At 42.9% G+C, this 27,032-nt stretch overlaps 3 protein-coding genes and 1 long non-coding RNA gene across 6 annotated transcripts; 1 reads left to right on the forward strand and 3 right to left on the reverse strand.

The window, feature by feature from the left end:
* Nucleotides 1–248: 248 nt before the first annotated feature.
* LOC139564356 (natural cytotoxicity triggering receptor 3 ligand 1-like) lies at nucleotides 249–3,195 on the forward strand. Of its 3 annotated transcripts, XM_071383827.1 has the most exons (5): nucleotides 249–617; nucleotides 1,595–1,999; nucleotides 2,227–2,313; nucleotides 2,447–2,495; nucleotides 2,624–3,195. In XM_071383827.1, the coding sequence occupies exons 1-5, from the start codon at nucleotides 335–337 to the stop codon at nucleotides 2,628–2,630; spliced, it is 831 nt and encodes a 276-aa protein (XP_071239928.1). In that variant the 5' UTR covers nucleotides 249–334; the 3' UTR covers nucleotides 2,631–3,195. The 3 variants fall into 3 exon arrangements, with proteins under 3 accessions (XP_071239928.1, XP_071239926.1, XP_071239925.1); XM_071383825.1 differs by having other exon boundaries at nucleotides 2,227–2,495; XM_071383824.1 differs by having other exon boundaries at nucleotides 2,227–3,195.
* A 366-nt stretch (nucleotides 3,196–3,561) lies between these two features.
* Nucleotides 3,562–6,674, reverse strand: LOC139564495 (free fatty acid receptor 2-like). The gene is made up of 2 exons (XM_071384062.1): nucleotides 6,561–6,674; nucleotides 3,562–5,776 (listed from the first exon to the last, which is right to left on the reverse strand). Exon 2 carries the CDS (start codon nucleotides 5,527–5,529, stop codon nucleotides 4,480–4,482), a length of 1,050 nt encoding a protein of 349 aa, XP_071240163.1. The 5' UTR covers nucleotides 5,530–5,776; nucleotides 6,561–6,674; the 3' UTR covers nucleotides 3,562–4,479.
* Nucleotides 6,675–10,209: 3,535 nt separating this feature from the next.
* On the reverse strand, nucleotides 10,210–13,095 carry LOC139564538 (uncharacterized). The gene is made up of 3 exons (XR_011672766.1): nucleotides 12,766–13,095; nucleotides 11,420–12,114; nucleotides 10,210–11,307 (listed from the first exon to the last, which is right to left on the reverse strand). It is a non-coding gene; the product is annotated as an uncharacterized lncRNA (long non-coding RNA).
* Nucleotides 13,096–17,725: 4,630 nt separating this feature from the next.
* Nucleotides 17,726–22,186, reverse strand: LOC139564489 (free fatty acid receptor 2-like). Its single transcript, XM_071384043.1, has 2 exons — nucleotides 22,062–22,186; nucleotides 17,726–20,270 (listed from the first exon to the last, which is right to left on the reverse strand). Exon 2 carries the CDS (start codon nucleotides 20,267–20,269, stop codon nucleotides 19,223–19,225), a length of 1,047 nt encoding a protein of 348 aa, XP_071240144.1. The 5' UTR covers nucleotide 20,270; nucleotides 22,062–22,186; the 3' UTR covers nucleotides 17,726–19,222.
* Between the last annotated feature and the right edge of the window lie 4,846 nt (nucleotides 22,187–27,032).

Raw genomic sequence — 27,032 nt, forward strand, 5'->3', positions numbered from 1 at the left:
TGCCTTTCTGTTTTGGCTTCAAGTCTTGCAATATCAAGACTCCTGTTGACAACACTAATGATCTAATTACTTTCAGAAGTGTATAGAGTCATGAGTTGTTTGTTTGTCAAGATAAGAGGAGGGAGTCAGGGAGAAAGTGACTCCAACTCACTTATTTTGACTTTAATAAAATACTGTAATCATCTCCAAATACACCTCAACATCGTGGGCAAGCTTTGGGGCAAATGCCTTTGAACTGAAGGTCTTGCTGTTTTTTTTTGTCAAAATGAAATATTCTGTTTTACCTTGATGAAGAGGCATTCATTGACTGTGTCCTCACTCAGCCCCGTTAAGGATGGTAACAGCAGAGGGGTTAAAGGTGAGGCAGTGGCCCCCTTCTCTCACTGTAATGCGGGGTCAGAGTGCCAACCTGTCCTGCCGTTTCGAGGCCACGTCCTACGGGGTGGACTGGTTCAAGATAGAGGGGGCCGAAAAGATCCCCATCCCACATTCAGCTGGGCAGACGTCCCTGGTGATAACCGAGGTGTCCGTGGAGGATGCCGGTGTGTATTACTGCGAGGTCAACGTCCTATACAGAGATCCAGAGCGAGGAGGCGGCACAAAGCTCATTGTCCTGGGTAAGACAGAAGTAAATTAGCCTGGTCCCAAATCTGTTTGTGCTATCTTGACAACTCATATGGCCATTGCTTGGCATGATAATGACCATAGGATTAAGCTTTTTGTTTTTATATATATGGGTCCAGGCTAAGAACTAGCTCTAATAAGAAATTAATACATCCGCCTTTATTCTTGGAATGTCTTATTGTAATGCATTAGTGTTCTGTCGTTGTTGTTGTTGTTGTCATTGTTGTAATTGTCTCTCATTTGTATCCTTTGAGAATTTGTTTGAACTCTAACGGTTAGCAGGGAGGTTATTAAATGTAAACCAGTGAGCTATGCATCACCATAAAGAGGCCTAACCAAGCTCAAATCTCTAAAAATTCTAGTCACATGGAAATTTCCTTTCAGTTCATCTTTTTGCCTGAGTGGATTCGTGACAAATCCAGATATAATCACCATGGCACAATGCATTGTGGATTCTATTGATCTTTGCAGGGAATTGAAACTCACCACAGAACAAGGCAAAGAGGGATCATGAAATGATTATGTGCAAACCCCTCATGCGAAAGAGAAGGTCCCTCTCAGCATTTCTCCAGTGGGGTGCACGTTGCAAAGTCCTGCACCATTTACAGAACCATGAGTGTGTTGTTTTGCCACAACTGTATTACCAACATGGTCTGAATAGAATATGTTGAAATAGTGAAATATGACATGCAGTATAAAAATGGTTAAATGTCAACAATCTGACATATTTATAACGAGCGGCTGGTAGCCTAGTGGTTAAGAGCATTGGGCCAGTAACCGAAAGGTTGCTGCTTTGAATCCCTGAGCCGACAAAAAATCTGACGCTGTGCCCTTGAGCAAAGCACTTATTCCTAATTGCTCCTGTAAATCGCTCTGGATAAGAGTGTCTGCTAAATGACTAAAATGTAAATGTCATGAGATAGATGGTATTGAATCACCCCCTTCCCGTGTCTCCTCCTACCCCTACTAGCACCCCCCTCTGTGCCCCAACTACTCCTCCAGGTCCCCTCGGACCCCCAGACGGACCAGTGGGCTCTCCTCTGCGTCACCGGTGGGTTCCACCCACACCACCTCACCCTAACCTGGACACACCAGAGTGGAGACGATAGCCCCCACCACTTTGTTGGCAGCAACTGCACCCTTCACCCTGCCTACCCTCACATCAACCAATCACACAGCCTGATTCCAAAGATCTCAACTCCTAATTGGATGGGAGAGTGTTTACAGGTGACGGACAGCTCCAGAAAGGAAGTGTATGTAATCAGTGTGCTGTCCCTCCCCCCGCGGGGGTCTGTGGAGGCTGGGATCTCCTACACCTGTAGTGTACAAGATCACCCTGCTCTGGACTCACCCCTGTCTGCCTCCTTCTCCTGGGGTGAGCTTTAGTTAACACTACTGAGGCTGTATATTTCACTAGGCTATTTCTCACATGGCTCAAATGTTTTTATACATCTGTGCTTCCACTACACACAGATTCAGTCAGTCATGGGCCTTCAACGACTGTAAATTGAATTCACCCTCAGGTCTGTCATCATTGTGTGAGGTCCATGACTGTATAACTTAACAGTTATGTTTGCATTGCCTTTTTGTCTACGCTCACAGACGCAGCCCCCAATGAGGTGATTGGATGCTTGAATATCCTTAAGATCTGTGTCCTCTGTGGAGTGACTGTGGTGTTTTCCATTGCAAGTAAGTACTGTATGGTTACACTCACAAGATCTCACAAGGATCATGGGAAATGGAGTCATGTAAATCATTGTATGGTCCATGTCTTGAGCATCAGTCAATTGGGTTGTTTTGGATATCGTCTTTTTCTCCACAGCACTGACAAGTTTGTGTGAAAAAAAAAGACCTCATGTGTCCTATGTACTGTAAGTACACACACACAAGCATGCATACACACATTCTGTTTTACAGCTCTATCTGTTTAGCTGTCCAAAGTTGTGAGAAAAAGTCAACACTGACACAATCCATATTTGTCCAAATTAATGTCTTTCAGCAAATAAAGGGAGAAAACAAAGGACATTTGTGAGAAAGAAAACAAAGGATCTGAACACACCAAAAGCATCCGATTTTCTGTGAATTATAGGCTACCCACAACAGCTTCTGTACAGATCTTTACTGCATGATACATTTCCTGATCAGATGGCACACTTTTTATGACATGCTGGGTTTTAACTGAGGGACTTTTTTGGGGGACCAGTAGTTTTGTCTATGAGCACATGCCACAGCACTGTTTTAAAAACTAGCTCTACTCTCTCTCACTTGTCCTCCATGATGTATATTCTACCCAGCTCACACATTCTGTAACATCCCCAAATCATAATGCAAAACTGATGCTATGTGAAACTTTAGGTCTTTGTCGCGTGTTGAACGGAATCCTTCCTCTGCCATTTTGCAATCGTGTCAAGTGCTACTGTGTTGCTGAATGCTTTGATTAGTCATAATGTACTCTAGTGTCAAAATGAATGTCTCATGGACGGTATGCAACAATCAACTCAACCTCTGTTGGAGCATAAGCCCTGAATAACTGGAATAAATAAAGTCAAGGCACTTCCTGGTGTAAAAGTATTGAATCTATGGGTTTATGTTGGTGGTGTGGGCTTTCCTTGCACGTGTTACAGGTACTGTACAGCAGCTGGCTGTATAGTATACACCACCCCATGATACCTTATCAGAGACTATAGTCTCTGTGTAAATATTTGAGATGCTCATCAATTATCATGAGTTACACTGTATTGGGAAGTATGTCTGAAGGGATGGTCATCATGTTAAACATGTTATGACTCCAAAACAGTAGCAGGAACCAGGGTTCCACAGCAACCTGATTATGTTCAAGTATGCCATTGCCAACCTTTTTGCCTGTAATTGTGTAACCAATTCAATGCTGGTCAACTATTATCGTATTATTGTTCCTGTAATTCACAAAATGAACCCGCTTTTATTTCAACATCAATGTCTTTATTTGGTCCCACAATCAAACAACGAAGGCCCCACAATCAAACAACGAAGGCCCCACAATCAAACAATGAAGGTCCAACAATCAAATAATGAAGGTCCCACGTGTTAGAGGTGTATACAAAATGGGACAGTGAGTCCACATTCATTTCACAAAGCCAATACTAGAATTCTATGGACACAATGAATCACAAGTACACACAAAATCCCTCACTTACGCATGTGTGCTCATGCATGCACAAAAACACATTCGCACATGCACCCCCCCCCCCCCCCCCCCACACCCCACACACACACACACCAACTCTGCTCAGTGCTCAAATTCATCATTCCTTTTCAACCATATGCGATACTACTGTGATACTTGTTTGAGGTGCTTATATCTCAGTGCTGAGATGTTGTTCTGATGTGTCTCTCAGATGTTAGAGCTGTTGTTCTCTACAGTTGACATCACCATAACTGCTCCAAGTTGTGTAAATGGGCTTCAACCTTGTGAAATACAATTATAATCAATGATAATTGTCTGTTCTGTTTGCCAATCTTGTCAGGCAATCCAATACAACAAATGTATTCTCAAACTTATTTCACGCACTGTCACAGTAGGTGTGTACTTATAATACATAATTGGCAATGACTGCACTTGATTCCAGCTAACTGCAGCAAGGCAGTAACTCCCTATTGTGAGCCCTTGTTTTGTGTCTCTCAGGAGGAAGGCAGGCTCCGTGTCTACCATATCCTATCTCTAATCTAGGTAGGAAGTTTGCCCGCCAATGATCAAACAGAGACGCAGATACAGTCAAATGTGGAAACATAAACATCAGAGCACTCATATCCTGCCACTAGGCATGAGGAGCACAACACCTCGTTTCAGTTAATACAGGCCTTATTCAATTAGCTTCAGATAGCATTCATCTCTACTTGTTTGGGTCCCTTATCTTTCTGAGGCTCGCTCGTTCCCTTCCGAGGGGACCAGTGGATGTGACACTTGGCCAGCTTGATTCTGGCCCCCTGCAGCATACTCCCTATGGTCCCTCTGACGGCCGAGGAGGAGAAGTAGAAGATGAAGGGGTCCAGGCAGGCGTTGAAGGTGCTGCAGAGCAAGGCCATGTCCCTCCAGTCGGGGTTCCTCCTGGTTATAAAGCCCACAATGTGGGAGACGTTGTAGGGGCCGAAGCAGAAGGCAAACACCAGCAGTGTCCCCAGAGCCAGGCCGATAGCACGGAGGCGTCTGCGACGCCCAATGTGAGGCAGGCCGGAGAGGATGCGGATGAAGTTGATGTAGCAGAAGCTGCAGATGAGGAAAGGTACACAGAATAGAACCAGGCAGAGCTCCAGACGCACAGGCAGGAGAATCGCCAGTTGCTTCTCGCTGAAGTCCTCATAGCACACATTCCTGGAAGACACAATGTTGTTGCCGTCACTAACAGGCGCATTGGAGACGTTGGAGAATTCGTTGCTGTTGGAAGAGTTGGTTGTGGAACTGAGGGAGTCTTGCGGTGGGTTGTAGTAGGGCATGATGACGACGATGCTCAGTTGGAGGACGGAGAAGACCCAGATAAATACACTGGCCACCACGGCATACAGGGGCCGGCGCTTCAGCGAGTGTTGGATGGGGAAGGCCACGCCCAGGTAGCGCTCCACACTGACCGCTGTCAGGAATAAGGTGCTGACGTAGATGGTCATGTAGAAGAAGAAGCCAGATAAAGGACAGAGGATGTAGGGTAGACTCCAGGTCATATCGTTCGTAACTTCCTGCATCTTGAAGGGCAGGAAGAGCAGGAAGAGGAGGTCCGAGATGGTCAGGTTGAGGAGCAGGATGTCGATGGGCGTAGGTTTTTGCCTTACCTTCTTGCTGAAGGTGTAGAAGGCCACAGCGTTGGCTGGGAGGCCCGTCAAAAAGGTGACAAGGTAGACAGGCAGACACAACGCAGTATGGCACTCCTGCATAGTGGCCTAGGCGGTGGGTACAGTCACTGGAAGGCACAGGGAGAAAGATCTGTCACATCATCTCAGTGCAGTCTGGGGGGGATGAAAACGTTGCAGCGCGAGTGGCTTGATCTGTCAGACAGTCTGAGGCTTCAGAGGCGAAGGCTGCTTATTGGGTCAACGGCCTGGAACAAACCCGGTTAGACAGCGTGGTTTTCCTGTCTCTGACAATAAACCAACTCATCGTCTCTTCAAGGGCTCCAAGACTCTGATGGCAAGAGAGGACAGAAAGAGATTACAACATGCCACATTATGGTTTCTTACGGCATTTTGTTACTCACTACTCACCCCATTTAAGTATGCCAAGTGGAGGGTGTAATTGAAACAACATCCGTGTGCGCAATAATCACAATAAAATACTAGCAGATGAAGTAGAGTTCAGATTAATGTGAATTTCATGCAAAATAACTACAGTAAAACCAAACACTCGGAGAGGCAATATGGTCAGTGTCTGTTGGGAACTGACTGTATACCACTCAGGATGTGTGTGTCTGGCACATGGTTCTGTATACAAACAGTCTCAAACACAACGTTATTGCTCCCTGTGTCCTCGTTCTAGTACTGTCTTATCATTAGATGGACACCTGTTCTTCTTGTACACACAAACACAGAACAGCTTGTAAATATATTGGCGCTGACGTCCACAAACGGGGGACGCGTGGTCTCAGCTGCTACCATTCTTTATCCTAGTTAGCACAACAGTGTTTTCATTTCCTGTTCTTAAACATCTCCAATAGGTCAACAATGGATTAAACAATCTCTGACATCATCAAAGGGAAGTCATAAACACAACACTCACAATTAAGAAAAAGCTATAACTCATTCTACCACAACCAGGGACCAAGTAGCCCTTACTATAGTCTTGTTCACCAGCCTTGTGCCGTGAGGCTGTCGCTACTCAGGTCAAGCATTCAAGAGAGTTATCATAGCGTGTCTGCACTGAACTGAGCTAAGAAAAACAAATACTAAGATAGATTATTATTTGATCTTACCCTCCATGTACTTCCAGCATCAAATAAAGGACAGTATAATAAGGCATGTAGGTAAGGCTGAGCGTAGGAGACAATTAAACCAACATCACTTCCTTCTATTGACCAATGACTAGCTAATATACTGTGCGTATGGGAAATTCCTCACTCACACTTTTACTGGCAGATATGATGACAGTGGAGGATTGCCAGCAAATCAAACAACTCACTGACCTCTACACCAACTCTTCACATTGTTTTGTACTTTTTCTACCATAGATAGCTACAGTATTCTGTTCCACTGTGACTGGGACTAACTGTTAGAACACCAACAGTCTCTTGCACTGACTCTCTGCACCTTACACACACATGCTTACACACTCGCACATGCTTACACACTCGCACATGCTTACACACTCACACATGCTTACACACTCACACATGCTTACACACTCGCACATGCTTACACACTCACACATGCTTACACACTCGCACATGCTTACACACTCACACATGCTTACACACTCGCACATACTTACACACTCACACATGCTTACACATAAGCTCAAACTCACACACATACAGTACCATTCAAGGGTTTTTCTTTATTTTCACTATTTCTACATTGTAGATTAATAGTGAAGACATAAAAACTATGAAATAACACATATGGAATCACATAGTAACCAAAAAAGTGTTAAACAAATCAAAATACGTGACTCACCACCTGGATTCGTTCTTCTGCCCCGTCGCGGACCAGGATGTCTTGCTCCCAGAAAGACTAAACAACTTCTTTGCTTGCTTTGAGGACAATACAGTGCCACTGACACGGCCCGCTACCAAAACCTGCGGACTCTCCTTCACTGCAGCCGACGTGAGTAAAACATTTAAACGTGTTAATCCTCGCAAGGCTGCAGGCCCAGACGGCATCGCCAGCCGCGTCCTCAGAGCATGCGCAGACCAGCTGGCTGGTGTGTTTACGGACATATTCAATCAATCCTTATCCCAGTCTGCTGTTCCCACATGCTTCAAGAGGGCCAGCATTGTTCCTGTTCCCAAGAAAGCTAAGGTAACTGAGCTAAACGACTTCCGCCCCGTAGCACTCACTTCCGTCATCATGAAGTGCTTTGAGAGACTAGTCAAGGACCATATCACCTCCACCCTACCTGACACCCTAGACCCACTCCAATTTGCTTACCGCCCCAATAGGTCCACAGACGACGCAATCGCAACCACACTGCACACTGCCCTAACCCATCTGGACAAGAGGAATACCTATGTGAGAATGCTGTTCATCGACTACAGCTCAGCATTTAACACCATAGTACCCTCCAAACTCGTCATCAAGCTCGAGACCCTGGGTCTCAACCCCGCCCTGTGACACTGGGTACTGTGAGCCCTCTCCTGTACTCCCTGTTCACCCACGACTGCGTGGCCATGCACGCCTCCAACTCAATCATCAAGTTTGCGGATGACACTACAGTGGTAGGCTTGATCACCAACAACGACGAGACGGCCTACAGGGAGGAGGTGAGGGCCCTCGGAGTGTGGTGTCAGGAAAATAACCTCATACTCAACGTCAACAAAACAAAGGAGATGATTGTGGACTTCAGGAAACAGCAGAGGGAGCACCCCCCTATCCACATCGACGGGTCAGTAGTGGAGAAGGTGGAAAGTTTGAAGTTCCTCGGTGTACACATCACGGACAAACTGAACTGGTCCACCCACACAGACAGCGTTGTGAAGAAGGCGCAGCAGCGCCTCTTCAACCTCAGGAGGCTGAAGAAATTCGGCTTGTCACCAAAAGCACTCACAAACTTCTACAGATGCACAATCGAGAGCATCCTGTCGGGCTGTATCACCGCCTGGTACGGCAACTGCTCCGCCCACAACCGTAAGGCTCTCCAGAGGGTAGTGAGGTCTGCAGAACGCATCACCAGGGGCAAACTACCTGCCCTCCAGGACACCTACACCACCCGATGTCACAGGAAGGCCATAAAGATCATCAAGGACAACAACCACCCAAGCCACTGCCTGTTCACCCCGCTATCATCCAGAAGGCGAGGTCAGTACAGGTGCATCAAAGCAGGGACCGAGAGACTGAAAAACAGCTTCTATCTCAAGGCCATCAGACTGTTAAACAGCCACCACTAACATTTAGCGGCCGCTGCCAACATACTGACCCAACTCCAGCCACTTTAAAAATGGGAATTGATGGAAATTATGTAAAAATGTACCACTAGCCACTTTAAGCAATGCCACTTAATACAATGTTTACATACCCTACATTACCCATCTCATATGTATATATACTGTACTCTATATCATCTACTGCATCTTGCCATCTTTATGCAATACATGTACCACTAGCCACTTTAAACTATGCCACTTATGTTTACATACCCTACAGTACTCATCTCATATGTATATACCGTACTCTATACCATCTACTGCATCTGCCATGCCGTTCTGTACCACCACTCATTCATATATCTTTATGTACATATTCTTTATCCCTTTACACTTGTGTGTGTGTGTAAGGTAGTAGTGTGGAATTGTTAGGTTAGATTACTGTTGGTTATTACTGCATTGTCGGAACTAGAAGCACAAGCATTTCGCTACACTCGCATTAACATCTGCTAACCATGTGTATGTGACTAATAAAATTTGATTTGATTTGATTTGATTTATCACTAGCCACTTTATACAATGCCACTTAATATAATGTTTACATACCCTTCATTACTCATCTCATATGTATATACTGTACTCGATACCATCTACTGCATCTTGCCTATGCCGTTCTGTACCATCACTCATTCATATATGTACATATATATGTACTTTTTGTACATATTCTGCATCCCTTTACTCTTGTGTGTGTAAGGTAGCTGTTGTGAAATTGTTAGGTTAGATTACTCGTTGGTTTTTACTGCATTGTCGGAACTAGAAGCACAAGCATTTCGCTACACTCGCATTAACATCTGCTAACCATGTGTATGTGACAAATAAAATGTGTTTTGATTTATGTAGCAACATTTGAATTTCTGTTTTTTACATTGGATAGAAGTAGAGAGCTAGAAAATGGTTTATCATACACAGCATTTTTGAGGAACAATGGGAAAGTAATTCTACTTTGAAAGTTGATACACTTGTAAACTCACTTTTGAGAAAAGGGACTTTGAATGTTTCGGTATCTACTAGAGAGCTCTCCTTTGTCTACACCCATTCAACATTGTTCACACCCTCTTAAGCCTTAGCCCCATCCATCTCTTTAAGGATTCACATAAGCTCATGTGCTAAGGACTAAAAGTGGTAGTAGGCTACGATAAGGAAAAATTCCAGGGATACAGAAAGGGTCCAGATAAAAAGATGTTATAAATATTAGATGACTCTTACCCAGACACACTTGTCTAAATTGATGGGTCATGTGAAAGAAATGCTATAATCCCCAGCCACATCCAGTGGTGGAAAAAGTACTAAATTGTCATACTTGAGTAAAAGTATAAATCATTTCAAATTCCTTATATTAAACCAGACGGCACAATTGTATAAAAAAAAAAAAGAATAATGTATTGACGGATAGCCAGGGGCACAATGTACTTAAGTATCAAAAGTAAAAGTAAAAATATAAACCATTTCAACTTCCTTATATTAAGCATCCCAGACGGCACAATTTTATACTTTTTTATCGATGGATAGCCAGGGGCACACTCAGATATCATTTACAAACGAAGCATTTGTGTTTAGTGAGTCTGCCAGATCAAAGGCAGTATGGATGACCAGGGATGTTCTCTTGATAAGTGTTTGCATTTGACAATTTTCCTGTCAAAATGTAACGAGTACTTTTGGGTGTCAAGTAAAAGGTATGGAGTAAAAAGTACATTTGTTTCTATACGACTGTAGTCGTATAAGTTACCAAAAATTAAATAAAAAAGTTACCAAAAATATAAATAGTAAAGTAATGTACAGATAACACAAAAACTACTTAAGTAGTACTTTAAAGTACTGTTACACTACTGCCCAAATACCTTCGCACCAGTACATTAGCATACTTTATATAATGTTACACATGCACTTATCACATAATAGGACATGCAACCTGAGTTGAAACCTGAGTAGGTGCACATGTACAGTACATAAACAGATGCATGCGCCATATATTTAAGTGGAGGACACTTCATACGGTCACATGATATTGTTGTCGTATGTCACAAAAGTGGATGGTCTCTACAGAAGGTGTAAACAGTACAGCCAAATGGTAGCAATATCATAAATAGATAGTGTCAATATAAATTAAATATATAGTATGTACAAGAACAATATCAATAACAATATCAGTGATAGACGAGGTAGTTATATGCATACAATCAGGGGTAAAGTGGCTGAACAGCAGAATCTTTTTTTTTAATGTAGCAGCAACATATGGCGTGTGTTAGGAGAGAGTCATGTGAATAGAGGCACTGCAGATAGTGCTGATGACTGGTCCGTCCGAACCACACATGAACAAGGGAATCTATATTCGGAGAGCTTGTTTCTGTCCTGCCCTTGACTTTGGTGCAGTTCATGTGATGTCCATAGCCTCTGTGTAGCAAAACTCCCTGATCTTGTCAAAAAGATAGTTTGTCTAGTTGTGTCCAGTCCAGGTGCTGCTTGTACAGGCAGACCATCTATGGGAGGAGGGATGTCAGCGTTGTGCAGCAGCTGAATCCTGGTCCAGACTGAGTCCGAACGCTCCTTTGCGACAACACCAGGCTTCAGAGCATCGAAGCTGTAAAACAGGAAATAACAAAAAATCTGAAGACATTACAACCCTGCACAACATCAATTCACCTCACAAGTTTAGATAAGAATAACCTCATACAAAGAAAATTATTTTTTACCTGAAGTGCTGGCAGCGGTCTGAAGTACAGAGTCGGGTGTTGTTGTCAGCCATAGCTTTCCACCAGCACCGTACCATCCTAGGAGCGGCAGGTAGCCTAGTGGTTTGAGCGTTGGGCCAGTAACCGAAAGGTTGCTAGATCGAATCCTCGAGCTGACAAGGTAAAAATCTGTCGGCCTGCCCCTGAACAGGGCAGATAACCCACTGTTCCTAGGCCTTCATTGTAAATAAGAATTTGTTCTTAAGTGACTTGCCTAGTTTAAAAATGGTTCAAATTAAAAAATCCTCCAGTTCAACCAGCTGTGGGATGTTGACCCGTCACAGTGCTGTCCTTCACAACACCAGCAATCTCAGACAAAGTGTTCACTCTGGTCTTTCTAGAGTGCTGCTTGATGAGGCCGAAGCACCAGTCAGGGACAAACGTGGTGGCCTGTGATCAGGAAATTAAGGTCCAGATTGTGGTGGAGCTTGTGCATGGTCCACCAGGCACAATACCAGAGCACAAACTTGTTCCTGTTTTGGCCACTGCAGTTATCACAATTCAGGTCCACACGTGTTTTCCCAACTCCATAGTTGGTGAAGAAACGGTGCATGTAGTTGATGACTGCACTGCTGCCTTTGCTTGCTTGGGCCAGCTCACTTTTTGATGACTGTATGACTGGTGGATTAGAGTCAGGCGTGTTCTACTGATTAATGCTGAAAGACAAATTCAAGATAAAAATATTTTTGCATTATTATACAATAGATACGAAGTGGCATTCTGAGATAACATCACTACACACAGTTCATACAGGTAATGTTAGAAACTGTAGCTTGCCACCCATCCAACATCAGCTGGCTAGCTAAAAACAAGCTTTTAACTAGCAATAGAAACCGATTGTCATAGCTAGCTAAAGTTAACCAATAAGTTCAATGTTAGCTAGCTAACATTAGGCTATAACTAGAAATGCGAAATGGCATTCTGAGAAAACATCACTGACATTACACACACTTCATACACATAAATTTATGTTAGCTAGCAAGCCAGCCACCTAACCTCAGCTAACATTAGCTAGCTAACAGCAAGCTTTAACTTGGGCTCTTTTGTTTAGACATGTCACGTTAACGTTAGCTAGCTAGCTAAAAAATGAACGATATTCCCAATCCATAAAGTAACATTACTAGCAATACAAACCGATTGTCATGGCAAGCTAAAGTTTACTAAATAATGTTAGGTTCATTGTTAGTTAGCTAGCCAGCAATCGAACTCCAGCTGGCTAGCTAACAGTACACTTTAGCTTGCAATGAAAACAACTTTCTGACAAAATTAGAAACGTATAAAATCTGAATCTGTAGCTAGATTCTTACCTGTATACATGGATGAAAGCTTCACGGCAGACTGCAACCCCTTTAATAAGACATCCTGTGTTGTTTCCGTTCAGTTTGCACAGCCTGTTTGCCCGTTGTGTTCCACTGATTTCAAAATGTGTTATTTTCAGAGTGAGAGAGAGTCAGCATTGCATGGCACGATCGTCATCCAGAAAGTAGTCCATCACAACTTTTTCCCACTGACCTTAGTCGATAGCGCCTGATAAATTCATGGCAGCAATGTTATTGAGAGCAGTAGCAACATATTTTCAGTTCTCCATGGCTAGCATAATATCATTCGAAAAAACTGAAGTAGAAAGGATTATCTACGCATTACAAGCAGCTCATTTCTTAGACACAAGATGGAACACCGCAGACCAATCCAAACTCATCTCTTGGCATGTCCAGCCCACTCATTATCTCAGTCAATCATGGCTAGCGGGAAGGTTGCTGACTTTTTCTGTGGCTAAACCAACTAGGCTCGTAACTTAACAATTTTATTCATATTTACAGATGACATAGAAGTTTGAAATCAAGGCACATGAAAGTTCACATGTTCGAGAAGGCATTTCTGCATTTTGATAAAAAATATAAACATTTATGTTCAAAATGCTCTCCTGTGATGTCGTGACTTGCAACATACGCCTAGTTTCCTGAATCGGGTCACATATATCTAATATTTGAGATTCTTCAAAGTAGCCACCCTTTGCCTTGATGACAGCTTTGCACACTTGGCATTCTCTCAACCAGCTTCATGAGGTAGTCACCTGAAATGCTTTTCCAGCAGTCTTGAAGGAGTTCCCACATATGCTGAGCACTTGTTGGCTGCTTTTCCTTCACTCTGCGGTCCAACTCATCCCAAACTATCTCAATTGGGTTGAGGTAGAGTGATTGGTAAAATAACCCTTACACAGCCTGGAGGTGTGTTTAAGGTCATTGTCCTGTTGAAAAACAAATGATAGTCCCACTAAGCACAAACCAGATGGGATGGCATATCACTGCAGAATGATGTGGTAGCCATGCAGGTTAAGTGTGCCTTGAATTCTAAATAAACCACTGACAGTGTCACCATCAAAGCACCCCCACACATCACACCTTCTCCTCCATGCTTCACTGTAGGAACCACACATGTGGAGATCATCCATTCACCTACTCTGCGTCTCACAAAGACACGGTGGCTGGAACCAAAAATCTCAAATTTGGACTCATCAGACCAAAGTACAGATTTCCACTGGTCTACTGTCTATTGCTCGTGTTTCTTGGACCAATCAAGTCTCTTCTTCTTATTGGTGTCTTTAAGTAGTGGCTTCTTTGCAGCAATTTGACCATGAAGGCCTGATTCATGCAGTCTCCTCTGAAAAATGTATGTTGAGATGTGTCTGTTATTTGAACTCTGTGAAGCTTTTATTTGGGTTGCAATTTCTGAGGCTGGTAACTCGAATGAACTGCAGCAGAGGTAACTCTGGGTCTTCCTTTCCTGTGGCGATCCTCATGAGAGCCAGTTTCATCAAAGTGCTTGATGGTTTTTGAGACTGCACTTGAAGCAACTTTCAAAGTTCTTGAAATTTTCTGCATTGACTAACCTTCATGTCTTTAAGTAATGATGGACTGCCATTTCTTTTTGGAGCTGTTCTTGACATAATATGGATTTGGTCTCTTACCAAATAGGGCTATCTTCTGTATACCACCCCTACCTTGTCACAACACAACTGATTGGCTCCAACGCATTAAGAAGGAAATAAATTCCACAAATGAACTTTTAACAAGGCACACCTGTTAATTGAAATGCATTCCAGGTGACTACCTCATGAAGCTGGTTGAGATAATGACAAGAGTATGCAAAGCTGTCATCAAGGGAAACGGTCGCTACTTTGAAGAATCTGAAATATAAAATATATTTTGTATTTGTTTAACACTTTTTTGTTTACTACATGATTCCATGTGTGTTATTTCATAGTTTTGATGTCTTCACTATTATTCTACAATGTAGAAAATAGTAAAAATAAAGAAAAACCCTTGACTGAGTAAGTGTGTCCAAACTTTTGACTGATACTGTACATAGCTGTGGGAAGTAGGGGTGCTGAGGGTGCCCCCTAAAAAATCGGAATAATTTTTTTTAAAGATTAAAAAATATATTTTAAAAATCTCAGCACCCTCTCCCCCAAGCTACTTCCCACGGCTACACACACACACACACACACACACACACACACACACACACACACACACACACACACACACACACACACACACACACACACACACACACACACACACACACACACACACACACACACACACACAATGACTGCTGCTACTGGAATACTATTTAATATTACTGCACAATGTCTATTTATTATTGGCATTGCGTATCTATTGCACAATTTCCCAGTCTTGAAAATATCCAACTTCAATTAGTTTGAGTGCCTTCTGTATTATATTTTTGCTAAATTACTATTCTATTTTTACTTAATTGAGTTTTTATTTTTACTGCTCTTTGTGTTCACTTACTTATTTTTTCTATTGATGTTGCATTGTCGAGAGGTGAACCTGCAAGTAAGCATTTCATTCACTCTGTATTCCATGTAGGCTTACAATATACCATGTGTATATGATGAAAAAACTAACTTGACTTGAATTTATTGTAGACACTTTTTGAAGTAGCCAAAATAGAAATAAATAGAAGAAATAAAGCTTACCTCATTCCACCATGGATATCGTGCCAGGTGCGATAATTGAGTCTGGATCTTCTTTACTTTATTCCTCCCTCTATAGCTCCGACCTCCTATCGACTACAGCCAGCCACGCTGTTTACAGCATAATCGAAACATCCAGTGCAGGTAACGGCAAATTATTATTAAATAGATACCGCTGCTATCCATCACCAGCGCTCTCCAAACATGGTTTCCGTGGTAACACTGTCCTGGATAGAAGCTGGAAGGTCTTCGAGCTAAGGGCTTTGAGGAACCGGCCTGCCTGCTCTATTGGTTAATAGATGTAGACTGTTATCTGGCCTTGACTGTGCCGGCCTCTTGATTAAGAGAGAAAGAGAGGAGGGAGGAAACAGTGCATGAGGGAGAAAAGTGACTCCGGTCTATTATAAGCAGCCTATAACAGCTCCTCCCTAGCTATTATACAGACACCTGTATGACTAACTAAACATTGACTGTGGTGGTACAGGTCATTCTTTCATTCTGTAGGCTAACCGCAGTGGAAAATCCCGCAAACGAATAATGCCCACTCACACTGACAAATGTGGTCAAAATATGTATTTAGTTATCCTACTTGTGTATCATATTTGTCAGTATGATTGGTGGTGGGGCATTTCTTAACAAAAAGGGAAACACAAAAATGCACTATCATTATTATGGAAGGTGAATGGTTTTCTTACCGGATCTGGTTGCAAATATAGGAAAAGTACCCAATCGGGTTGCCAATAAAGGAAAAGTACCCAATCGGGTTGCCAATAAAGGAAAAGTACCCAATCGGGTTGCCAATAAAGGAAAAGTACCCAATCGGGTTGCCAATAAAGGAAAAGTGGTCAATTTAAAAAGTCATTTGTAGATAATGGATAGTAAGCACACAGGTGAGCGCAACTGGTTTCAACCCAGGTTTGGTCCTAAACTAAACTTTAGCATCATGAAAAAAACATTGACAATTTAAATTAAAACGTTTCTCCTCCTTATAAAGTAAGCTAAATGTCAACCTTTTGGAGTGAAATAATTGTATGTACAACCGTGGCCAAAAGTTTTGAGAATGAATATTCTCAAATATTATTATATTATTATTTTTCAACAAAGTTTGCTGCTTCAGTGTCTTTAGATATTTTTTGGCAGATGTTACTATGGAATACTGAAGTCTAATTACAAGCATTTCTTAACTTCTCTGATCTACGGATACCGAATACGGGTTCACTTTCCTAAACAACCGCTGAAATGCAGGGCGCCAAATTCAAAAATATTCCTAAAAATATTTATAATCATGCAATCACAAGTGAAATATACCAAAACACAGCTTAGCTTGTTGTTAATCCACCTATGGTGTCAGGTTTTGAAAATATATTTTACAGCGAAAGAAATCCAAGCTTTTGTGAGTGTAGCTTTCAATGCTATAACAGTTTAGCCTTATATTAGCTTGGCTAGCTTGGTCACGAAAGTAAGAAAAACAATCAAATTATTCAGAATATATTCTGTATTTCATTTTTAATAAATAAGGCAAACATTCCCCCAAAGATTTTTTCACTTTGTCATTATGGGATTTTGTGTGTAGATGGGTGAGAGAGAAAAATATAGTATTAGGACAAATTCACTTATATGTATATTAAAGTAATCAAAAGTTTAGTATTTGGTCCCATATTCCTAGCATGCTATGATTACATCAAGCTTGTGCCTATTCAAACTAGTTTGATGCACTAGCTGTTTGTTTAGGTTGTGTTTCATATTAGTTTAGCCCAGTGGAAATGAATGTTAAATAATGTATTGTGTAATTTTGGAGTCACTTTTATTGTAAATAATAATACAATATGTTTCTAAACACTTCTACATTAATGTGGATGTTACCAGGATTACGGATAGTCCTGAATGAATCATGAATAATGATGAGTCGCACAAATATCATACCCCCAGGACATGCTAACTTCTCACCATTACAATAGTGAATCTGTAACTTTCTCACTCATCATTATTCAAGATTCATTCAGGACTAAAAACAACCAAAAATGTGTCACTGTCCCAATACCTTTGGAGCTTCCCATAAATAAATGTATGATACCCCTGATACTCATCTTCCTGTTTTACATTGTTTTGATGACTGACTGGAAGAACCCTTCAGTGGTACTACGAAATCACAAAAACCAACAGCTACATTAGACACGGATTGGGACAATCAGAGTGTATTATGCAAGTTTGCATATGCCATTTAGTGAAACATTTTCAGAGGGGGCATCAATTGAAATCCAGAAGTATGATGCAAAAAGAGATTTTAATGTCATCACTACAAAAAAAAGTCTGAAAATAAAGGGGAACAGAAATAATATAAAACCTTCAAATGATCATAAATACACACATACAAATGCATACTACACATCCTTCCAAGTCAGGGTAAGCTTTTGGTTTTATTAATCTATTGCCACTGGGGCCCGCGTTGTAACTGTTAAACTGCTTTCTGACAGTACACTGTACTGCATGATTGTAGCGGGTTTACTAACGCGTTAGTTCTAGTAGCTATGTTGACAATGATGTAGACTGTGTGTAGCGGTTAGCAGTCATGATATGAAGGTTTGGTTTGGAAAGGGTTTTTCGCCTGGTCACAGACAGCTGATGTGTTGTGCACTGAAGTCCACAAGCAAAGGGAAAAGGTGAGAGGAGGAGAGAGCGTAGATAGTTGCGAGAAGGAATTATATGTACACCGATCAAAGTGATCAGGCTTTCTTTATATGGCTGCTATGAAAGTGAACTGTTTGCGTGTAATCAGGGGTGTACTCATTCTGCTGATTCTGTTGAAAAATGTTTCTTAAACGGAAGCAAATGGAATGAAAAGGGGATAAATATACCTGCATTTGTCCAATAGACACTCATTTGCAACTGTTTGGACCAATGATTACACCCTACATAGGTCAGCTAGATGCAGGCAAGAGTGTGCAAGGTGGCAATGAATGTGTGACAATTTACATTTACATTTAAGTCATTTAGCAGACGCTCTTATCCAGAGCGACTTACAAATTGGTGCATTCACCTAATGACATCCAGTGGAACAGCCACTTTACAATAGTGCATCTAAATCTTTTAAGGGGGGGGGGGGGGGGGGGCAGAAGGATTGCTTTATCCTAGGTATTCCTTGAAGAGGTGGGGTTTCAGGTGTCTCCGGAAGGTGGTGATTGACTCCGCTGTCCTGGCGTCGTGAGGGAGTTTGTTCCACCATTGGGGTGCCAGAGCAGCGAACAGTTTTGACTGGGCTGACAATTCTCTCAACCTATGCACCTAGGTTGTAAACTTTCATTCATAGGCTAGGTTGTAGCAACCTCATGATGGGTATAGGTACAATTTCAGTATCATGTAATAACCTAAACCTATCGATGTTACATTGAACTGGGTGAATGGAATATGAATGACAATCATCTAATACGCTGTAATAGAAATAAGGCCATGCTCATAAAAAAATCTAAAATCATCCTCCCTCATCTTAAACGGCAACGACCACAACTGATTCATGTATAGGCTACTTATAAAGCCAGATAGCATAGTCCTCAGTCACCTAAGTACAATTAACACATTGGACAGGCTAGCATTTAGCTAACTTATGTAGCAAGCATGTAGCAAGTGAAGCATATGGCTTGACTACACACTATAACAGGGGTGTCAAACTCATTCCATGGAGGAGCTAGAGTCTGCAGGTTTTTGTTTAAGGCCTAGACAACCCGGGTGAGGGGGGTGCTTTACTAATTAGTGACCTTAATTCATCAATCAAGTACACCGGTGGAGCGAAAACCTGCAGAACCTTGGCCCTCTGTGGAATGAGTTTGGCACATGTTGTCATTGGAGCTTGGTGTGCTCTCCTTCTGAGTTCTGGTGCAGAACAACACAGGGCAGTAGAGAGCCTTACTGCAGCAGCACAACCCCTGCACCCTCTCCAACAGGTTCTTCAGGAAGAGGTGGAAGGTACACCTGAGGGCCGACGAGGAGAAGTAGAAGATGATGGGGTCCAGGCTGGCGTTAATGGTACTGGACAAGAGTGCGGCCACCCGCCAATCGGGACTCTCCCAGTTAACAAAGCCCACTAAGTGTGACAGGTTGTAGGGCGCGAAGCAGACGATGAACACCAGCAGGGTCCCCAGAGACAGGCCGATGGCCCGCAGACGTTTCTTGGGGTTGATGCTGGGCAGCTGGGAGAGGATTCGGATGAAGTTGATGTAGCAGAAGCAGCAGATAAAGAAAGGTACACAGAATAGAACCAGGAAGAGCTCCAGACGGACAGGTATCAGGACCTGCAGCTGCATCTGGGTGAAATTCGTGTAACACATGTTCCCTTTCTGGGTGGCATTGGAATCGACTAAATATTGAATGATGTAGACGATACTGACGTGCGCCATGGAGATCGCCCAGAAGGCGACGCTAGCCACCGTGGCGTACAAAGACCGTCTTATGAGTTTGTACTTGATGGGATAGGCCACCCCCAGGTAGCGTTCAATGCTGATGGCGGTCAGAAAGAAGGTGCTGTTGTAGATGGTGGTGTAGAAGACGAAGCTGGTCAATGGACACAGGAAGTCGGGCATGTTCCATTTATTGTTGTCCGCCGCCTCTTTCATCTTGAAGGGCAGGAAGAGCAGGAAGAGGAGGTCCGAGACGGTCAGGTTGAGGAGCAGGATGTCGATGGGCATGGCTTTCTGCCTCACCTTCTTTCCAAAGGTGTAGAAGGCCACAACATTGGCAGGGAGGCCAATCAGGAAGGTGATGATGTAGACCACCAGCACCAGGCTGCTGTGGCTGTGTCTATCCCCAGACAGCATTCTGCAAAAGAGGAAGGAAACAGTCAATGAGTTGATGTTTGCGTTAGCTAATGCAGGTACTCAATTTGGAGTCAATTCAGGATATGCATAGTTAGTCATTAAGGGTGTGAAGCAATTCAAGAGAAACTGAGTCACTGTCACTAGTTTGTTTACAGAAGTTCACACGAAGGTTGAATTAATTCACAAGGATGGATACAATGGGTGTGAATCAATTGGTTAACATAGCCATGTCATTCTGTGTAACAAGAGTTTCTTTGAGTCTGTGGTTGTCTGGCAAGTCAGCGGTCTAATGCACTGCATCTCAGTGCTTGAGGCGTCACTACAGACACCCTGGCTGTATCACAACCGGCCGTGATTGGGAGTCCCATAGTGCAGCGCACAATTGGCTCAGCGTCACCCGGGTTTGGCCGGTGTAGGCCGTCATTGTAAGTAAGAATTTGTTCTTAACTGGCTTGCCTAGTTAAATAAAGGTTAAATAAAAAATACATAGTTGGACTGTCTACAGAAAACAAATGGAGGTATACAGAGCAAACGTCAATGTCATTATGTTCCTCAAGCAGGTGACTTGTTAGCAAACCCTGCCCCCTTTCCAAACTAGCAAGACCTTGTCTCTGTAGGCACAGTGCATTGGGGGGAAGCCATTAATTGTTGCAAACGAGGTACCCATTACAACAATAAAGGGAGCGGTCTGTTTGTGCTTCACAGCCTTGAGTATCCCAGATGCCTCTCGGCTAATCCCAGTGTTAATACCCAGCGCACGCATGGACCCCTACGCTTCCTTCTATTCATGGTGGAGCAAACTAACAACATAATACTCCCATCATGACACAAGTGTTCAGTGGCTGGTAAGCCATGAGGACGGTACTCGAAGAGTGACTTTAATTTCTACAGAGTAAGGGGTTATTTGGTTCCTAATCACGCTTCCACAAAGTATCTGTTGAAATGATAGTCACATATTTTGGGGCTAGCAGTGTTATCAAGGATGACCTCTGCACTGGCAATATTAAAATTGTGAACAGAATGCGAGTTCAGAAGAAGCTAAATGGATTTTCTGGTTTTCCATACTTTCCTGCTCACTCCAATTCAACAATTTGATGACAAGTGCATGTCAATTTGGTAATATTATGTCAATGTCAATTACATGGGGAAGAACGTAACCAAGGGAAACAATTACTTGTGAGATCTGGATCCTATTTTTCTAACCGACCTTGGGCAATAGTGATTAACATCAACATCAACACGGTCATCTACTTCCCATTTTCTTTCCCAACACTGATTCAACACGTACTATTTTTGTAATCAATTTGTGCTAAAACGCACCCTTGGAGGAAGGCGCAAGTTAAACAATGCTCACCTTGACAGAACCCAACACTTTAAACACAGCCCATCATTACAGAGGTACTACTGTACAGCAATAGAGATGTTGCTCAAATGACAACATTTTACGGTGGGTGATTGGCGAGACAGACGCCCATTTGGATAGCAGCCATTAGACTGGAACATCACACACTCATTCCCAAAGGACAAAAAAAACTCAGCAACCATGGCAATTTAGACAGAGTGCAGTACAAACACAGAACATACCTATAACATCTCATTACTGAAATGTATTTATTTATATTCCAGTTACAGGGTAAGTATTTCATATTTACCTTCGATCTAATAGATTTCAAAAGGCTTACAGGTATTTTGTTATATAAAAGCATTGTCTGTCTACTTTGCCAACATTTACATAAAAGCTCCTGATAATAGCACAAGAAGCGTGACATCAAAAGAGTTCCACTGTACATACCTCAGTCAGCAAACATACACACACAGGCACGTCTCCTGGTCAAAAGGTCAAATGGTGAGTAAGCTTGGATCCAAATAAACTGTGCTGTTAATGGTAAAGTCTCTATTTAACGTACTTGATGTCACGTACCTCAGTTCGTGCGAAACAGGAAAGAAGATTTACATGTTCCTTTTCTGGGGGGGTGAGGGGGGGGGGGGGGGGGGACTCTCCATTTGGGTTACACTTTATTTGGATAGTCCACAACAGATGATCTTTCTGTAAATGCTCAAACTATCAAAAAAACTCAACTGCAACTCTGTTGATATGCAACAGCTTACTCAGATTACAGTTCGGTTCATGTTTAGGGTTAGAGTTAGGATGTGAGGCTTGGCAGCTGAGGCTCGAGTTATGGATCATGTGTTAGGGGTGTAGTCACAGTAAGGTTTCAAATTGGGGTTAGTATTAGGGTTATGGATAAATAGCTGAATACCATCTATTGTTAAATACACTAATAACCTAAAAAATACAATCCTCTCACCCAACCTTTTACATGGATCATTTGGCATGTGGAGAATGTTAATTACATTTGGGAAATATCAAACTCTGATTTACTGTCCCCTCTAGTTCATTTCAACATAGCCTATCTGACTGTTTTCACACAAGAACTCACACAAACCATGTGAATTCACAATTCATGCCATTGAGTTTATTACGCTGTCGTTTTTGCAAGGTTTTTACAGACTTTTATGACTCTTCAGCATAAAAATTCAAAAATTCCCTGTACAACAAAATGGCTAACACTATGTGCTATTTGAGTACAATGTTGAGTACAATGCCAACTGAACATGTGAGGTAGTTGAGTATAATTTGTGGGAAATTCTTCAGTGTAGAATAAAAGGACATTTCTGTTTGGTGCTTGAGCAAGGACTGAATAGTTAGTGGATACTGTCAATTACAATGCGTCACCCCTAGTAACTACACAGTTACTATAAACCAAAAACAAACTGTTTATGAGAAACTTGAGTTGCGGTTACAACTTGCAAGATGTTAGTTCCCATTTATAGAGCAAAGCAACCACACAATTGTCTATACATGCCTTGAATGGCTGTATTTGCATCAGACTTGAGGTATGATGTGGACAAAGAAGTCGGTCAAAGTTCATTCAAAGGCAACTGTTTCAACACTTAATTTCTTGGTACATCTACTGCAACATGCTTGTTCACCATTTTCCATGGAACCAAGCTAACCATGTCAACAACAACCAAAATTATAAGGCCATTTAATTTCCTTGATGTCCCCATTATTAGCCAAATAACGGTAATTTGGCCCAAAAAAACAAAAACAATCAGACAGGCCCGCTGGGCTAAAGATGAACGAGCCCATATGGCATTTGCCAAAGCAATATGGCCAAACCAGTCGGTCTCTGCTATTGAGTATCACTAACTCTACTGATCTACTGCTTAGATTAACTTCATAAATACATTTGTTTCTTAGTAAAGAACCTCTGGTTGTTGAACATGTGCTGTGTGTCCGGTCTGTCTTTTTCTCACACACACACACACACACACACACACACACACACACACACACACACACACACACACACACACACACACACACACACACACACACACACACACACACACACACACACACACACACACACACACACACACACACACACACACACACACACACACACACACACACACACACACACACACACACACACACACACACACACACACACACACACACACACACGTATTAAACAGACATATGCACATACACACACACATGTACATGGATGCACTCTCACACACTTCTGTTGAAAAGCAGGTTTCATATTGCACAAATGAAGATAGAGCCCAGATAAGAAGGATTCATAGTCCAGCGGCAGTGAGGAACTATTTGTTTACATCCAACTAAGTATAAGTCCCAAATAGCACCCTACTCCCTGCAGTACATATACAGTGCCGTGAAAAAGTGTTTAGGCCCCTAATGATTTTCTCTATTTTCGCATATTTTTGATATTGAATCTTCAATCATTGATCTAATATTAGATGAAGGGAACCTGAGTTTACAAATAATTAACACAGTTATGCAACACCCAATTCGCCTGTGTGAAAAAGTAATTGCCCCCTTACACTCAATAACTGGTTGTGCCACCTTTTTCAGCATGAACTGCTTGTTTCAAGTCCTGCCACAACATCTGAATTGGGATTAGGTCTGGACTTTGACTAGGCCAGTGTTGCTTTTTAGCCATGTTCATGTCAACTTGATTGTGTGTTTTGGATCATAGTCTTGCTGCAAGACCCAACTACGCTTCAGCTTCAGCTCACAGACGGGTGGCCTGACATTCTCCTGTACAGTTCTCTGATACAGAGCAGAATGGTTCCTTCTATTAAGGCAAGGACCTCCTGGTCCTGAGGCAGCAAAGCATCCCCAAACCAAGGTTTTACTGCTAACCTACAAAGCATTACATGGGCTTGCTCCTACCTATCTTTCCGATTTGGTCCTGCCGTACATACCTACACGTACGCTACGGTCACAAGACGCAGGCCTCCTAATTGTCCCTAGAATTTCTAAGCAAACAGCTGGAGGCAGGGCTTTCTCCTATAGATCTCAATTTTTATGGAATGGTCTGCCTACCCATGTGAGAGACGCAGACTCGGTCTCAACTTTTAAGTCTTTACTGAAGACTCATCTCTTCAGTGGGTCATATAATTGAGTGTAGTCTGGCCCAGGAGTGTGAAGGTGAACGGAAAGGCTCTGGAGCAACGAACCGCCCTTGCTGTCTCTGCCTGGCCGGTTCCCCTCTCTCCACTGGGATTCTCTGCCTCTAACCCTATTACAGGGGCTGAGTCACTGGCTTACTGGTGCTCTCTCATGCCGTCCCTAGAAGGGGTGTGTCACTTGAGTGGGTTGAGTCACTGACGTGATCTTCCTGTCTGGGTTGGCTCCCCCCCCTTGGGTTGTGCCGTGGCGGAGATCTTTGTGGGCTATACTCGGCCTTGTCTCAGGATGGTAAGTTGGTGGTTGAAGATATCCCTCTAGTGGTGTGGGGGCTGTGCTTTGGCAAAGTGGGTGGGGTTATATCCTTCCTGTTTGGCCCTGTCCGGGGGTATCATCGGATGGGGCCACAGTGTCTCCTGACCGCTCCTGTCTCAGCCTCCAGTATTTATGCTGCAGTAGTTTATGTGTCGCGGGGGTAGGGTGAGTTTGTTATATCTGGAGTACTTCTCCTGTCTTATCCGGTGTCCTGTGTGAATTTAAGTATGCTCTCTCTAATTCTCTCTTTCTTTCTCTCTCTCGAAGGACCTGAGCCCTAGGACCATGCCTCAGGACTACCTGGCATGATGACTCCTTGCTGTCCCCAGTCCACCTGGCCGTGTTGCTGCTCCAGTTTCAACTGTTCTGCCTGCGGCTATGGAACCCTGACCTGTTCACCGGACGTGCTACCTGTCCCAGACCTGCTGTTTTCAACTCTCTAGAGACCGCAGGAGCGGTAGAGATACTCTTAATGATCGGCTATGAAAAGCCAACTGACATTTACTGCTGACTTGCTGCACCCTCGACAACCACTGTGATTATTATTATTTGACCATGCTGGTCATTTATGAACATTTGAACATCTTGGCCATGTTCTGTTATAATCTTCACCCGGCACAGCCAGAAGAGGACTGGCCACCCCTCATAGCCTGGTTCCTCTCTAGGTTTCTTCCTAGGTTTTGGCCTTTCTAGGGAGTTTTTCCTAGCCACCGTGCTTCTACACCTGCATTGCTTGCTGTTTGGGGTTTAAGGCTGGGTTTCTGTACAGCACTTTGAGATATCAGCTGATGTAAGAAGGGCTATATAAATAAATTTGATTTGATTACTCTACCACCACCATGCTTGACCGTTGGTATAAGGGACCCATGTCGTCCAAAAAGCTTTTGACTCATCTGTCCATAGAACATTCTTCCAATAGTTGCCAGCTGCTTCCAGGTGCTTCCAGGTGCATCTTGGCAAACTTAAGTAAACCTTTTGGATGAGAAGGGTCCCATTATGTCTAGCAAAAAAGACTGCATTCCACAGTAATAACCTTATACCAACAGTCAAGCATGGTGGTGGTAGTGTGATGGTTTGGGGATGCTTTGCTGCCTCAGGACCTGGACGACTTGCCTTCATATATAGAAGGAGCCCTTTATCTAACATTAGGTTTTGGTTGAAGATCTAATACCATTCAGCATCAAAATATGCAAAAATTTAGAAAATCAGAAAAGGGGTAAATACTTTTTCACAGCTCTGTAGTTAGTGCACTACTTTTGACAAGAGGGTTATGGTCCCTGATTAAAAGTAGTGCACTACATAGGGAAAATGGTGCCATTTGGGATACAAGCTATGTTTATGTGTGTGCCACTGATCGAGGCTCCAATCTAACACTACTTGTATAGTGAAAAGCCAGGTTTAATATATGTGTCATCCTTTTGACATAATGACACAGCATTTCACAGCAGTGACAGAAGTCCTCTATCTAGCAGGGCATTTAGAGCACCCTGGTGGTACTGATAATATACGTGTGTGTGTGTGTGTGTGTGTGTGTGTGTGTGTGTGTGTGTGTGTGTGTGTGTGTGTGTGTGTGTGTGTGTGTGTGTGTGTGTGTGTGTGTGTGTGTGTGTGTGTGTGTGTGTGTGTGTGTGTGTCGGGTGAGCTGATAGATGAAGACATGTGATAATTAAAATGGTTTGTCCCCATAATTACCCGGAAACCTCAGCGTGGTCCGTGTGCGGCGCGAGCAAATCAAGAGCTGTTTATCAAAACGGTACGGTCTAACTGGCTGGCCTCTCATGCTTGGCAACGCACCATGGTTGACTGTCTACAGCGGCTGATTCATGCATTGAATGCCACATTTTGTGTTCTCTCGCCAGACCTGGGTATACAATGTGACTCTTGTGTCTGTCACTGTTGCCCTCCTGCTGTCAGTGTATATACAGTCCTGGACTGTGAGTT

The sequence above is a fragment of the Salvelinus alpinus genome, chromosome 35 (assembly GCF_045679555.1).
Source record: "Salvelinus alpinus chromosome 35, SLU_Salpinus.1, whole genome shotgun sequence".
Lineage (NCBI taxonomy): Eukaryota > Metazoa > Chordata > Actinopteri > Salmoniformes > Salmonidae > Salvelinus > Salvelinus alpinus.